The 16,280-nt window shown below is 36.5% G+C and overlaps 1 protein-coding gene across 2 annotated transcripts in view; it reads left to right on the plus strand.

Moving 5' to 3' along the window:
• NiPp1 (nuclear inhibitor of protein phosphatase 1) overlaps window positions 1-16,280 on the plus strand; it is a 419,486-nt gene that overhangs the window by 371,580 nt on the left and 31,626 nt on the right. The window contains exon 1 of one of the 2 annotated variants that reach the window (XM_083113038.1): window positions 7,625-7,949. The exons of the other annotated variant lie outside the window; for it this stretch is intronic. Coding sequence (XP_082969164.1) covers window positions 7,921-7,949 — 29 coding nt within the window. The 5' untranslated portion in view covers window positions 7,625-7,920. Of the gene's footprint in view, window positions 1-7,624; window positions 7,950-16,280 lie in introns of those variants that run through there. 2 annotated transcript variants of the gene reach the window in all.

A 16,280-nucleotide genomic window follows, 5' to 3' on the forward strand; every position in this document is an offset into this window, starting at 1 on the left:
CAAAACAGACTATGAAGCACACCAAAAGAGTAAGTTATTGAATAAACATTTGAAACAAATAGCAACGAAGTAAGTAGAAATCGAAACTACAATGTCATAACTTTATGTAATTGTTACTGTTTATGGCATACTCATTTCATTTTTTTTCAATTTTGAACTGTAATTTGATTTTAGAGCACATTACGGTTTTGAACATTTTGCCTCAAGGTCTCGTCTGAATTTTAAGTATAAAAAAGTGGCATCCTTCTTTCACCAATTATATTTATTGTTAAGGCCAATAACCATTGTTTCGCGAGTGATTAAAAATGTCAAAATGTGATCCACCATGTGACTGCATGAATACAGGAATACTATGGAAGTTCATTGGGAAGAAATTTTACAGCAGTTAAGAAAAGTATTTCACAGAGTCACTTTACCTTCTGTAATGTCACTTCAGCTTTTCACAGGTACAGCTGACAATAAAATCACTCCTTTCAGGCTCAACTTTCATTATTGGTTTCAGAAGTTCAGATTTGTTTTCTTTGCCCAAGTATGTGCGAAGGAAGTGTTCCTTAACGATTTTATTAATTGCGTGAATGGCTCTTGTAAATGGAAGACAGACAGGGGAATGAACAGAAAGAGGAAAGAGAAGGAGCTTCCTCCATCACACACACACACACAATTCTCAAATTTTAGTGAATCTTACAATGTGGAGACAAAAATAATTATTTTTTCAAAGTATCACACTTGGTGTTGCATAATGCCTTTGACGGCTCCATATGAATTTCACAGAATATCAGAGAAAATTTTTTCCTGGTACCCTGTCCAAAGTTACAGAAGGTGAAGAATATACACATGTAACAAGATCTAAATCTTCATTAGGAATTATTTTATATGTGTATTAGGGACCATACCAATCAATAGCCAAGAGAAATTAACAACTCCAATATTGAATGACGGTAACAGTTCTGAATGTTTTATGATTTCTCCTAGCACAAAGACTAATTATTATAGAATTCTGGAAATCATTGTCACATGAAATTTGAACCTTCCTTAAAGTAATGAGCACTGTTTGGACTCGAAAAAAGTTATTTATGTTGAAAAAAAACAACTTGAAAATTACCTTACGCACTTCTCATGGACAAAATAGTCTCAGTCGACAAGCGACAGTAAATATCGTAGAAGCATGGGAATGAATGTAGAAGTAAATCAGAACCTTAGTATAATGCATTTAGGGACTTTATGTTAATGCTAAGGGAACCAAACCTACCTGCCTAACCTAAACACGAAAGCATATATTGAACAAAATCTTAAGTAATTGCTAAAACTCCGCAGTATGTGTTAATAGATATACATCGAAATCGAACCATGTAAAAATTGCATTTGTAGCATGATGAAATTGCAATAAAACAAAAGGAACTTGGGCCACTCTAAGTCCCAAATTAGTAAATACGGAAACACAGTGTTCGAGTGCCAATTTAGAAACAGATCTGCTTTTAAAAAAAATAATATGCAGAGCTACAGAGCAATCCATTCAAGTGTAGACAACAAGGTGCTCGCAGCCATATGTCGGCACTGTAGACTGTCTGTGAATCAAGTGCGCAAGTTTCCGTAACTAGTTTAAAGAGTAATTTATTTACTTATAATTTATGTAAGAAGGTGTTGAAACTGGGAGCCTTCCTTGCCCACACATTTTTGATGGCTTTTGATGAAGTTACCCAAAACTCGCTGCACTTTGCATTGATTAATGTTGGTAATTTCTTGTGAATGTCACGTTTCAGTTCTTTCAACATGCGCGGATATGACTTGTATACAGCATATTTTTAATCTACTCCAGAGATAAAATACTCCTCCATGGCCGTGTGGCATAAAGGGCTGTGCTTTGGACTCCGACTGCTGGATGACATGGGTTCGAGTCCTCCTGGGTTCTCGACCTGTGTATAGGACCGGTGGCAAGTCACCTTTGTGAGGAAATTGGGGAGCTACAAGTGAGTAGCGTAACCCGGTCTCGGAAATCTACTATAACTGCTGAGGGTTCGACGTGCTGATCCCACATCATCCCATTACCAGTTGAAGATCTCCACACCTCCAGGTAGGATTGTAGGAGGGAGACTGGCAGTCAGGAGATAGGCCAAGGCCCTTTGAGGGCTGTAGTGTCATGGGGGTAGAGATAAAACTCACAATATGTAACAAGTATCCAAAAACTTCACAGTCGCCAGACTAATAAATAGGCACACAATAAAAAACTTCTGTAAAAACCAGTTTCTAACTCCCCTCACCAGCTTATTTAGTGGATGTCTTTATCAAGAATGTGTGCGCATCAAAGGTGACTAGACACGTACAACAGTTGTGTCGTACTGAAGACAAGAATTAATTCAGTATTTGAAAAATGTAAATGATTGTATTATGATATGGAATAAATGTATACATTTAATATATGTAAGAAAGATAAGCTTGTTTCACCAGAAAAGCAAATAATCTCATGAGATAATGCAATGGAGTGGAGAGACATTTTGGTACAATCACAAGTTTGCAATAGATACAGTGTGTGACATTTCACACATAAGATATAAGCTTCTAGACATGTAACTAAATTAAAACATACATAATAGAATTACTTTGTGGTGTTTGCTAACAAATGAAAACAACTTGTATATGACATAGCCTGAATGGATTAAGGAAAATGTATTATTTATTTATTTTTATTTATTTGAAAAGTGTTTTAAAACTGCCGAGAACAGCTTTTCAGCCTTAATACAGCAGAATTACATGTTACAAGGTATCCAAAACCACAGTATTGGACAAGAGAGCATTCCAAAATATTTAGCAAACATAACCTAAAACTACAAGAATTTTAAAAATGCATTAAAAAATATACAATATGTGTATGATCTTTACAAATGTAGTAAAATTTGGCTTCAATTATTTGTGAAGCATTTAGGCTATAGAATATACTTATTTTTGTTTGCAAAATGTACAAATTATAAACACTTGCAAACATTTAAACTTTAATGTAATTAAATACAACAATAATTTCCAGAATGATTTACTTTGGTTTGGTTTGAGTTGGTGTTTTAAGTCCACTTTATGCACAGTAAGGCTAATCGGGACTGGACCTACAGTTTAAAGTGGGATTCGAACCACTTGTGCCTCCACCGGGTATCGAACCCGGGACCCCTGGATTACAAGGCAATGACGCTACCACTGCGCCATGGGGGAGGCCCAGAATGATTTACTTTACATGAAGAAGCACCTCTTTTCGTGAAATGTTCCAATATGGAAAACAAATAGATTGATTTGCTTTATTTTACTTCGCTTTTGTGCCACTTTTGGCTAATTTGCGAAGATGGGGATGGGTGGTGATATGATGAAACTGATGAATGGACACTCACAAACATTCATGCCCAGGCCGGTATTCGAACCCGGGACCCCTGGCATCGTAGCATGATGTGCTAACCACTCCGCCATGGAAAACCTATTTGGCCAATAGAAGTATCAATAGTTTCCAATTATGTAATATGGGAAAAATAAATTTGCTTCTATTTACATTCTTGAGACATTTATCACGGAACAATTACTTGCACCAAAAGTAGTAACAATCCTCATAAATTCTGTCAATATGCACTACATGAACCAATTTGCTTATTTTGTTTTATATTTTTCAAAATGCATAGAAACCGTCACTACTGACAAAATTCATGAATACATGGACAACATAAGATACCTATTTATTCTTTTACAGGAAAGGCACACGCTAATTTACATATCTGGTATAAGAAGAAACTAGGTTAGGTAGGAGAAAGAACTCACCCTGCAAAATGTTTATGCACAAAAAGCATTTAATTCTGTGTAGAAATGGGTGACTTACAATTATGAAACCGATTATTCTTCAAAAATCTTACTACCCAAATCACACTCATGGAGATCTGAGGGAAGCTAATTAAGCAGATGAAATAATTTTCTCTCATAACAGAATGTGAGTGGGTTAGGTAGGTTGTGTAAGATTGGTTTAGAATGTCTGAACCTTTTATTGTAATTTATGTGTATAATATTTGTTAAAAGCATCACATATGTGCTTCTAGGTGCTAAAATTTACAAGCACGAAGTTCCCCAATGTATTTTTGGTGCAAAATTACTGTCAGATGTGACAATTAGAAAACATTTTTTTTTAGGTTTATTTATCTATTCAAAGTACATTATAACAACAAACACTTGGTCATAAGTGCAGAACATAAAAAAAAGAATTAAATTGAAGTTTGGCATTAAAATTACCCTGCACGCTGTTACTACTGTATGAAGACATTTTTTTTATTATTTGGTTTATTTTACTTCACTTTCCTTCCATTTCTGGCTAATTGAAAGATGGGGATGAGTGATGATAGTGAGGCATTTCATGAAGTGCCCTTACTCCATGTAAATAACAACATGAACTAATCTGGAATAATTATTGTTTTTAATTGCATTATTGTTTGTGAATATGTATTTCACAAACAAAAAAATATTAGCTTCTGAAGTCAAACGTTGCTACATATCATATTTTCATGCATTCAGGCTAGATCATCAACTCCAGTATTTTTTAAAATTCGTTAGCAGACAGCAAAACGTACTTTATACTTCTATGTGAAATCAGTTCGTTATGAAATATTTTAATCCGATCACATTGCTAGAGCCTTATATTATACAAGTGTGAAATGTCACACAAGAACACTGTAATGCCCCTGTAAAATAAAATTGATGACAAGACACTCATAAACAACACACATGCCCAGGCCAAGATTCGAATCCAGAACCCAAGACCGAATATTGTCAGTTTTCTAGTCAAGAGGGTTGAAGTGTCAATTATGACAACATTATAATAACCTAACCACTTAAATTACATTTTATGGGCACTTAAATACAAGGATGTAGCTACTTTTACTTGAAAATTAAGCACAAAAAAAAAAGGAACCAAACTGAAGTTTGAGATCGAAAAACAATAAACAATCCCAAGCTTGCAATGTAATTGCCAGCTTTGATTTAGAACTTAATAAAGTAAAAGGATTTCACCAGCAAACATTCTAGCCCAAGTTCCTTTTGTTTTGTTGCAATTTCATCATGCAATTTTTACATGGTTCGATTTTGATGTATGTCTGTTAACACATACTGCGGAGTTTTAGTGATTACTTAGGATTTTGTTCAATATATGCTTTTGTGGTTAGGTTAGGCAGGTTAGGTTTGGTACCCTTAGCATTAACATAAAGTCCCTAAATGCATTATACTAAGGTTCCGATTTACTTCTACATTCATTCCCATGCTTCTACGTTATTTACTGCCGCTTGTCGACGGAGAATATCTTGTCCATGAGAAATGCGTAAGGTGGTACTACTTTACTATACCGGAGACACCTATCAATGATTTATTTCACAATTTTTTACATTGCTAAAGTACTATTCTGCATTGCGGAACATTTCTTTAGGTGAAATAATGAATTTCTAATGAAAATAATGTCTTGGTAAAAATTTACTATCCTTTGGACACCTCTAATTTTCTCGTTTCGTCAATTTTTGACATTCGTACTTACGTATCTGCTTCGCGGAACATTCCTGAAGGTGTATCAACGTTGTTTTGATGAAATTAATTGCAATTTCTCACATTACCAGTACGTCTTTCTGATAGGCCTTTTCGCTTGCCTGAGACGAACTAACCTAACCATGCGCCAATAGTTCGCAATTATTTCCAATTTCTAGATCCTGATAATAACACGACACCAAATTTTAACTATGTTTCCTAACCTAACAGAACTAACCTATCCACGTGCCAATGGTTCGTGGGGCTAGCTATTCTCCATCGGAGAATTAATTTTCAACAAACAACATGAATTTCAGCTATGAAACATTCCCACATCACACAAAACACCTTCCCGATGTTCGACAATGCTACAGGAACTTATTATGGTAAGTAGTTTCTTCTGTAAAAATAAATAAATGTATCCAAAGTATAGTAAACAAGTACCCCAAAAACCATTGACGTTAGCCCAAAAATTCACGATAGCCCCAAGAAAAATCACGGTGACGAGGTATGCCTACTATATTAGGTTAGGTTCCATTAGCACTCCTTTTGTTCAATTTAGCATACACGGACAACATCGGTTTTTCTCGATGAAAGAAAATAGGCTACATGCAATTCTTTTAATTTTAACCTTCCACGTCCTGCACTCCACTTCTTTCTTCAAGATTCCATGTTGAATTACAAATTCTACAGCATCTTCCACACCCGGCAACAACTTCACGATGCATCCTAGACACGTCATCTTGTAAAAGCAGCAATAGTGCGTACTGTGCTCTCGTGCAGAAAGCAAATGGCGGCAGCAGCAATAGCGCGTCGGAAATAGATTCTCGTAGAAAACCACATGCATTCGCTAAAATGAATAGTGACACTGGCAATGCCGTTCAACTCCAGCAGACCCCAGCAACCCTAGGGGGTGGGAAGAGTGTGGCATGTAAAAAGCGATTTCATCATGCTATGTATGGAATTACGTCTGTAACACATACTGTGAAGTTTTAGCGATTACTTAGACAAAAACGTTTTAAGATTTTGTTCAAAATCTAGTAGTTCTGTTACGCGAGTATGCCTACTATATTAGGTTAGGTTCCATTAGCACTCCTTTTGTTCAATTTAGCATACACGGACAACATCGGTTTTTCTCGATGAAAGAAAATAGGCTACATGCAATTCTTTTAATTTTAACCTTCCACGTCCTGCACTCCACTTCTTTCTTCAAGATTCCATGTTGAATTACAAATTCTACAGCATCTTCCACACCCGGCAACAACTTCACGATGCATCCTAGACACGTCATCTTGTAAAAGCAGCAATAGTGCGTACTGTGCTCTCGTGCAGAAAGCAAATGGCGGCAGCAGCAATAGCGCGTCGGAAATAGATTCTCGTAGAAAACCACATGCATTCGCTAAAATGAATAGTGACACTGGCAATGCCGTTCAACTCCAGCAGACCCCAGCAACCCTAGGGGGTGGGAAGAGTGTGGCATGTAAAAAGCGATTTCATCATGCTATGTATGCAATTACGTCTGTAACACATACTGTGAAGTTTTAGCGATTACTTAGACAAAAACGTTTTAAGATTTTGTTCAAAATCTAGTAGTTCTGTTACGCGAGTCAAGTTTAGGTCCCTAGTAGGTTACGATCTGTTAGAATTACCTAAAGTAATATCGCTAAATGCTTTCTAAAAAAAAAGTTCTAAATTACCTGTACATTCATTCCAACTAGTCTACGATACTCCGTGTTCTAAATACATAATAAACTTGCATTTTTGGGGGCAAAATTTTCACTTCAATTAATGTAAGATAACACACGTGTTAGATTTTCTAACTGAAACTCATTTTGGGCACAGATTTGTATCGTATCGTCAATTTGTGACAGTTCGGTCACTCGTCTTCATTTGTTCTTAAGATTTGTAACATCTTCTGTCATTGGTTAGCATTGGTTAGCAGACGAATTACGTGGCAGCAGCAAATTTGAGCCTCATTCCTGCTGCTGCCACGCGCGTGGCAGCAGACTCGGCCTTATGTTATACACAGATAACGTCACTCCTTGCCGCTCAACCAACGTTGTCGCGTTTTTGTTCACGGTCCGTAAAACGCGTGTGTACACAACACATAGTAAACATTTAGTCTGAAGGCACTAAACTGGCTCTCCTAACCTAACTACGTAGACATTATTAGAACTAGGCTTAATTGCACTATTGCAAGTAAGTAAGCACTAGCAGTAGTGTAAGTGTTTTTCGCACATGAATCATGATGCATCAATAGCAGTACTGGTGAACGCATCTCACGCAAGCGAAGGGCAAAAGAAGAAGAAAGAGAAAGAATATTCTGTGAATGTGAAGAGATTTGTTGTGGTTAATTGTAGAATATGAATGTGTGTATAAGTTTTTCCTGAAAAAATGGCAAATCACTATGATATACCTAGCTGGTAAGTGTTTTAAATTTTTTCCCCTATCCAAGGTGTAGATATGATCTATGTTATTGTAGATGTAGTGGATATTATCGAGTTTATATTTGTGTTGGAAGTTGTACTTCGAGGCTTGTGGGATCCAACAAGTTCCTCCTTTTGGTTTGTTCAACATAGCTCGTGGACTTGATTATCGCGAACACGTATTAATTAGGGACGTATATATATGCATATATATGTTTTAAAATATTGACAACATATGCAAGAGCACGTGCTAAATTATTTATTCCTATTTTGATATTCTTTTAAAACGTGGGTGGAAAATGGTTAGTAAAGTGAGTTTTTTATTGTTTGCATAACTTCAACTTTCGATTTTCTTTACGACTTTCCAGTAAGGTGTTTTTTTTTTAATTCGACCACAGGGAAGCCCCATTTTTTTCATTCCAGTGATAGAAAGCATATTGGCTTTCTTCCAAGTTCTGATTTTATGCTGTCTAAAGACCATGTTTCCTACTATGTTATATTATAGCCTATCATGTATATGAGATCAAGCTAACACGATCTCAAACAGATGTAGCCTACTGAAACACACACTACACACCCAAGAAAACGACCATGAAACAAGTATCATGTTAACAAACTTTGTAAACTAGGCTTTTCCTGGACTGCTGAACAATCCTGGTACAACATCCTGTGGATTACATTGCAACCTGCGGGAATCTTTTTTTTTTTTAACCAAATAAAGTCATGAGGAAAAGAAAACGGGAACCGATATTCCAAAGAAAATTCGTTTTGGTCTTTTTAGCCACCAGTATATAAGCACATACCCTCGAATGTATGCAGGGAGAGGTGGGCATCTTCCAGGTGTTCCCCCTTTTTATCAAGCTATACCTTGTTGTTATCACACAAGATCTCTTCCTAAGTTCTTACATGTCCACAGTGTCGATCACTTCACATCAGGGATTAAAACCGACTGCCAGTGTGCTGTCAGCATATCGTTATTCGCCTGAGTCCCCAAGATTTTTTTTTTCTCGATTGTGTAACACTTTGATCTAGTCAAAACTTATTTCTTCATTTTTTACAGAACAAACTACTTACGCAAATCATTTTCTGTAGCATTATTGAAGTTCCCGAATGTATTTTCTGTCATCGTTTCATCTTTTTTTAGCGATAATTCATGTTTATATGATAGTTTTTCTTGTATGTACGCATTGCTTGCATTATAGAATTATTTTCTTGTAGTTTACGGTTATTACAAGCATAAGAAAACAGTTTTTCTTTGTGACGTTTCAGGAGAACACACGCTCCTTTCATCAGACATTTATTTTCATTTTGACTAAAGATACAGTTATAACAATGGTTAGTAATTTTTAAACAAAAAGAATCCGTTATATAATGGACGTTGTCAATGTTACATTGTTGTAATATAGCAACTTAACTGTGAAAAAAAAAAAAAAAAGCAGTCTGTTGTATTTTTATTTGAGATTTTTTAAATTATGAATCCCAAATATCATCAGGTAATTCAAATTCATCATTGTTTTCACACAGTCTCTTGATGTTTTCTGTTACATTAAATTTCAAAGATGGTGGCTTACTCCATTTGTGAAAAAGAAAACTCCATACTGGATCTACATTACCATTTTCATTATTTAATTTATTCCAGTGTTCTTCTGCAATGAACGAAGCTTCCCAGACATTCAACTCTGTGTTTCCCGTTAATCTTTTTAAAACCCTTCTCTTTTTAATCAAATGTTTCTCTTCGATGATATGAGTTGACAAACCTGTTCTTGGGTTTAGATTTATAATGTCCAAATCGTGTTCGTGCCATCTTATTGCCATTTTCCTTGCTGTTTGTCCCACATAATCCTTTGAACATGAACAACTTATATTATATATTCCTGTGGTTTCCGCATCTGGTAGAGAGTTTCTCATTTTGAATTCATTAAATGTACATTCCAAACTTCTTGGTGATTTAAAAACAATTTTGAAATCAAAACTTCTGAAAATTTTTGCAATTTTATGTGAGAATCCCTTGTGGAATGGAATGCACACAAATTTCTTTTCAACAGATTTTTCATCTTTGTCTGTATCTCTCTTTTCCTTTAGTTTTCTTGCTACTTGTTTTTTGATTTGGTTTATTCTGTTAGTGTGAAAGCCATTTTCTTTTGCTATACTAAAAAGCCTTTCTTCTTCATTTTTGATATCCTCATTATTAGAACATAGTCTTTGTGCTCTCAGGAAAAAATTTAAAAATATGTTATCCATTGTTATACGCGAATGTTCTGAATTGGCATGGATGTATTTTTCACCCGCTAATTTTTTTCTATGGACTGATGTTTGAATTGTTGAGTCAGTTGTCTTAATTTGCAGATCAAGGAAAGAAATTACATTGTTATTCATGGGTTCACAAGTGAATTTTATGCGACGATGTGATTCATTTAACAATTTAAATACGTCCATGATGGTGTTATCATTTTTAGCAATAATTAGCACATCATCTACATATCTGATGTAGAGTTTGATATCCACACCTATTGCATTAACAATTGGAGATTCTATGTAATGAAGGAAAATGCTGGAGATGATTCCGGATACTGGGTTTCCCATTGATAGACCATTACTTTGTTGATAGATTTTGCCATCAAATATAAAGTAATTGTAATTTGCACATACAGTAAACCATCGAACCATTTCCCATGATTCTACTGGGTTAACCTTCATCTCAATAAGCCATCTGTGTAATGCATCTGTGGCACCTTCTATTGGGACACTTGGATATAAATTTTCAACATCAAAACTTGCAATACGATACTCATTATTCCAAACAATATTTTTTAGTTTCTGTTTCACTTCATATGCATTTTTAACACTGAATGGTGTTTGTTGTTTAATTATAGCAAGTCTTTCAACTAAATATTTGGATAGTTTGTATGCAGGATGTGTGAAAGTTGCAATGATGGGTCGTATTGGAGTTCCTGGTTTGTGAGTTTTTGGTAGTCCAAAGGCAATTGGCAGGGTTGAATTTTTGACAATGAGTTTTTTCTTCATTTCCCTTGGTATCGTGATACTGCTTTCAATTACTTTCTTTACCTCATTTATTATTTTATTTATAGGGTTTCGAGAGGTTTCGGTGAAATTGTTTACTTTGAAACATTCTTCCATTTTTTCTTTATAGTCCTTAATTCGGATAAGGACAGGTTTATTTTCCTTGTCTGATTTTATTAAGAAAATGTTGTTTTCTTTCAACCAGATCTTGAAGCCATGAACTTTTTTCCCCAACCTTATATGCTCTTTCTCCCGTTCTGTGTATTTTGGACCTCTGTTATTTCTTCTGTTGTATTCAAAACTTAACCGTTCATCAAGAGCATCATGTGTGAGACTTCGTAATTTTCTCTTTTCCTCCTCATCATCTAAGAAATTCAGTGCTTTTTCTATTGAAATCACAAAATCTTCTTTGTGTATATAAGCATTACCAACTGCAAATTTCATTCCGAATTGAAAGATTTGTATATACTCATCAGGTACCTCAATATCCGTAAGATTTATAAATAATCTGTTGTCAATGTTCGTAGTTTCTATTTTACCAGTGACATTAACTGCTTCTCTTCTTTCATTGTTGTTGTGTGTAACTTGTTCTTCTTGAATTAGCTGGTAGAATTTCCTATCAAGTCTCCTTTCTGAAAGCTTGCTGTAGTGTTCTACAACTTGTTGTGTAGCTCTGTTTACTTTATCCCATATGAGTGGATGCAAAGAATTTGACAAGGTGATGTGGAGATCATATGTCTTTCGAGAAAGGCTGTCCAATTCTGAGTACGAGTCCCTCATTAGTCGTCCTATCATTAACATTTGTAGCTTGCCTTTAAATTCACTGGTGTAGGTATTACGAGTTCTAACTTTCCACTTCAAAAAATTTGGCACTATATTGTTTAACTTGCATCTTCTCAAAAATCTGATTCTCTGAAGTGTTGTTTGAATCTTGATTTGATATTTCTGGAAGGTACGTACCTCTCTCCCCGTAATAGATGAATAATAGTTTTTCTTGTATGTACGCATTGCTTGCATTATAGAATTATTTTCTTGTAGTTTACGGTTATTACAAGCATAAGAAAACAGTTTTTCTTTGTGACGTTTCAGGAGAACACACGCTCCTTTCATCAGACATTTATTTTCATTTTGACTAAAGATACAGTTATAACAATGGTTAGTAATTTTTAAACAAAAAGAATCCGTTATATAATGGACGTTGTCAATGTTACATTGTTGTAATATAACAACTTAACTGTGAAAAAAAAAGCAGTCTGTTGTATTTTTATTTGAGATTTTTTAAATTATGAATCCCAAATATCATCAGGTAATTCAACGTCACAAAGAAAAACTGTTTTCTTATGCTTGTAATAACCGTAAACTACAAGAAAATAATTCATGTTTATATGTATAAAAATATCGGGGTACTACTTTACTATACCTTAGACACCTGTCAATGATTTATTTCACACTTTTTTACATTGCTGACGTACTATTCTGCATTCGGGAACATTTATTTAGGTGAAATAATGAATTTCTAACGAAAATAATGCATATTTCTTACATTTACGAGTACTTACTGTTCTTCCTTATTTCCACACAATATTGCGATAGCTTACCTGTTGTGCCCGTGTTTTGTCGATTTGGAGTGTGCATGCAGTGTTGTATCCTTGTTCACCGAAAAATACCTAAATGTAAAAAAAAAAAATAAAAACACTTCACGATATTTTTTCACGAAAAAAGTTCAATTTTCGACATAAAGAGTAATTATTAAACCATTGACGTTAGCCCCAAAAACCATTGATGTTAGCCCAAAAATTCACGATAGCCCCACGAACCATCACGGGGACGAGGTATGTCTACTAGGTTAGGTCTGTTGGGTTAGGTTCCATTAGCACTCCCTTCATTCAATTTATCATATACGGACAACGGCACATCATATTATAGCGAAAAGACGGCGTGGGTTGAAACACTGACTACGGTGTTTACGTCATCAAACCCATGGAACATTGTGCTCTCATGCAGAAAGCAAATGGCGGCAGCAGCAATAGTGCGTCGGAAATAGATTTACGTAGAAAACCACATGCATTCGCATTAAAATGGATCAAAACTACATTCCCGAACATCAACAACGCTACAGAAAATGATTTGCATAAGTACTTTCTCCTGTAAATTTGAAGAAATCTGTCTCAGGTATAGTAAAGTGTTACCAAATATCGCAATTGCCGTTGCTTCCATGTACTTCCTCTTCGAGAACCCGATGTTCCGTGAGTTTGATGACGTAACCCCATGTCACTGTTTCCAACCACCCCGGGAGCAAATTTTCTGAAAGAAACACACACACTACCTGTAATGAGTTACATTTTGGATTTCTTTCACTGGTCCAATTGTTTTCCAATGTTCCAGTTTTCTAGGTCGAAAATCTTGTATGTCCAAAGTACGGGTCTGGTATGCCAAAAATTCCTTTCTCCACCACCAGTCTACGTGATTTGTCAATCATATGTTTGGTAAAATTTGGGAAGTGTTCTAATATCTGCTGTTTAGTAACAGATCTGGGAACAATAGACATAACTTGAACCTTTTGGTTGTAAGTTGTGCACGACTCAACAGCTGTATTTATATTTTTTAACCATAATTCACAACACTCACATTCTGGAATAACATTATGTTCTGCCAAAGGTGAGGTCTATTCAGCTTGAAAAATTCTTTACAGACCCCTTCCAGTTGACACATCTACTGCTGTGATAAGCTCTTTTTGTTTTCTTCTTACATATTGTGGATTGCCTTTCAGGTAACCGGGCTTTCTAACCGGTGACACTCCAACTGCTGATGCTGTTGTACAAGGTATCCAAAAAAGTTCTTACCGTTTTTGACGTCCCATTATCCATGCACTCAGAGAGAGGAAACGAAATGATGCACGTGCGTGCCAAGTGATTGTGAGTTAGTATGACTATCGACTGTCAGTAATGCAGGCACGTTGCGAACACACAGCAGTCATAGCTCGTCCAGTGTCGAAGAGAAATAGAGATATCGAACAGCTTGTTCGCGTGTTTTTGTTGTATGGTTTAAAGTTGGCCTGTCAGCTACCGCATCAAGTTGCCGCATTTGCCAGGCATTTGGGAAGAATGCCATGAACGAACGAACTGCCAGGAATTGGCTACAGAAATTCCGTTCGGGAGGTGTGAGCCTTTCGGATGAACCTTACAGTGGACGACCACATGTCAAGGCCCTGAAAGCAGCCATCGAGGAGGACAGTGCTCTAACGTGTGATGAACTTGCAGAAAGGTTCCATGTTCCCGCTGAAAAAGTCAGACTGCATCTGCATGGGATAGGGAAGTCATACAAATTAAGCAAGTGGGTACACCACACATTGTCGGCAGCCAACAAGGAAACGAGTGACAGCCTGTTTGTCCTTGCTCACTCGGCACCTGAACACACCCATATTTGATCGCTTGCTCACTGGTGACGAAAAGTGGGTCCTCTATGGCACTCCCAAGCATACCAGACATTGGTTGTCGCCACATGACCCTGTTCCTCACACCTCAAGACCACCTCAGGAAAGGTTATGCTCTCTGTATGGTGGAATTGTCGGCACGTTGTGCATTACGAGCTCCTTCCACCTGGTCAGATCATCACTGCTGACCTCTACTCTCAGCAGTTGCAAAGGGTGCATTGCGGCAGAAGGAGCCGGCATTGGTGAATCGCAAGAGTGTGCTGTTCCTGCACGACAATGCCAAGCCACATGTGGCAAAGAGGACCCGGGAGACCCTTCAGCAAACACTGTGCCATCCACCATATTCACCGGACCTTGCACCAACAGATTACCACATGTTTCATTCCATCGACAACCACCACCATGGGAGATCCTTTGCAAATTAGGGTGACCTGCGGAACGCACTCACGGACTTCTTTGCATTCAAGCCCACCGAGTTTTATCACCAGGGTATTGTGCAGTTGCAGGAACGCTGGCAAAAGGTGTTGGATGCTGATGGAGATTACTTCGAAACCTAAATGTACGTACCGTTCACTGTATTGCTCTTTGTTTATCACTGCTCTAGAACGGCAAGAACTTTTTTGGTTACCTTGTATTTAGCTGATGGAACTCTTCATTTTCAAAGACAAAGGGTGTGTCACTGCCATCTTCATTTGCAACAGTAGTTGGTGGTTCGTATTCTTCATTACCTAATTATTGTAGCATTTGAAGCACAAGTGATGGTTTGGATTCACTCCGTCATTAGGAAACCTCTCAGAAAACACATCACTTAGATCACCAACCACAATAAAGTCTGGTCTTTTGCTTGTTTTGTAACACACTTTCTTGTGCACATGACCGTAATCTGCACATTAAATTCTGTTCTGTCCCCATTGTGTAGCCATTTCTTCCTCTCATCAGAGCAGTTACAAAAACTTATGAATTGGGATCCTATGTAATCACCTACAGTGAGTATTGCACAAAAGCTTTCAAGTACTGGTGGACCACAAATTTGGTGTGTTTGTTTGCCTATTGACAACTGAAGTGTGATTTTCATGTGTCCTCCCTTGTACATGCTAGGCCAAACATCCAAAATTATCTGAAAAAGTCAAGAAGGTTCTGTTACAATCTGGAAGGTTCCAGAAAGTTCTAGAAGGTTCTGTTACATTCTGGAATTATCTGGTAAGGTTCCATACAGTTCTAGAAGGTTTTGTTACATTCTGGAAGGTTCCAGATTGATCCAGAACATTTCATGGTTCCAAATATGCCCTGTAATATTTTTAGAATTTTGAGATAAACAATTTTTTAAAAAAGAAACTTTATTTTTTAGTTGCTGTCCCAATGTTGGTTTTGGAGATATTATTTGTTTATAATATGTAGAAACACACATACTTCAAAACAACAAAAAAAAAGATTCTTAGATTTATCCCTATTTGTTGAGAAGATATTGCAATTTGAAAAATTTGATGGATCAAAAACTGCTGCCGCACTGTCAACTTTGAACAGCTATATCTCCAGTGAAAATTAAAATAAAAAAAATTAATATTTCTCAGGTTCTCTCACAGTTTCACATATTAATATTTCAGAAAAATCGGACACTATGATTTCCCCATTTTCATTTTCACTGCCTGTCTGGAGATGGATTCGGCCTAGAAATTTTGGAAATCAGGTATATCCCACTTGGCCCTCTAACTGCCACCAATTGAAATGGTGATTCTATCATGTAACTACAATTCACTAAAGTTTCACCCCCAATCAGGGTGCGAAATCCTGGGGGGATTACTCCCCCACCAACAATCCTGGCCTAAAAAATTTCCAGGGGGGAGAGTTTTTGTTGTAACAAACAAAAGATAAGC

Source organism: Lepisma saccharinum, chromosome 27 (assembly GCF_977018435.1).
Source record: "Lepisma saccharinum chromosome 27, izLepSacc3.1, whole genome shotgun sequence".
Classification (NCBI taxonomy): domain Eukaryota; kingdom Metazoa; phylum Arthropoda; class Insecta; order Zygentoma; family Lepismatidae; genus Lepisma; species Lepisma saccharinum.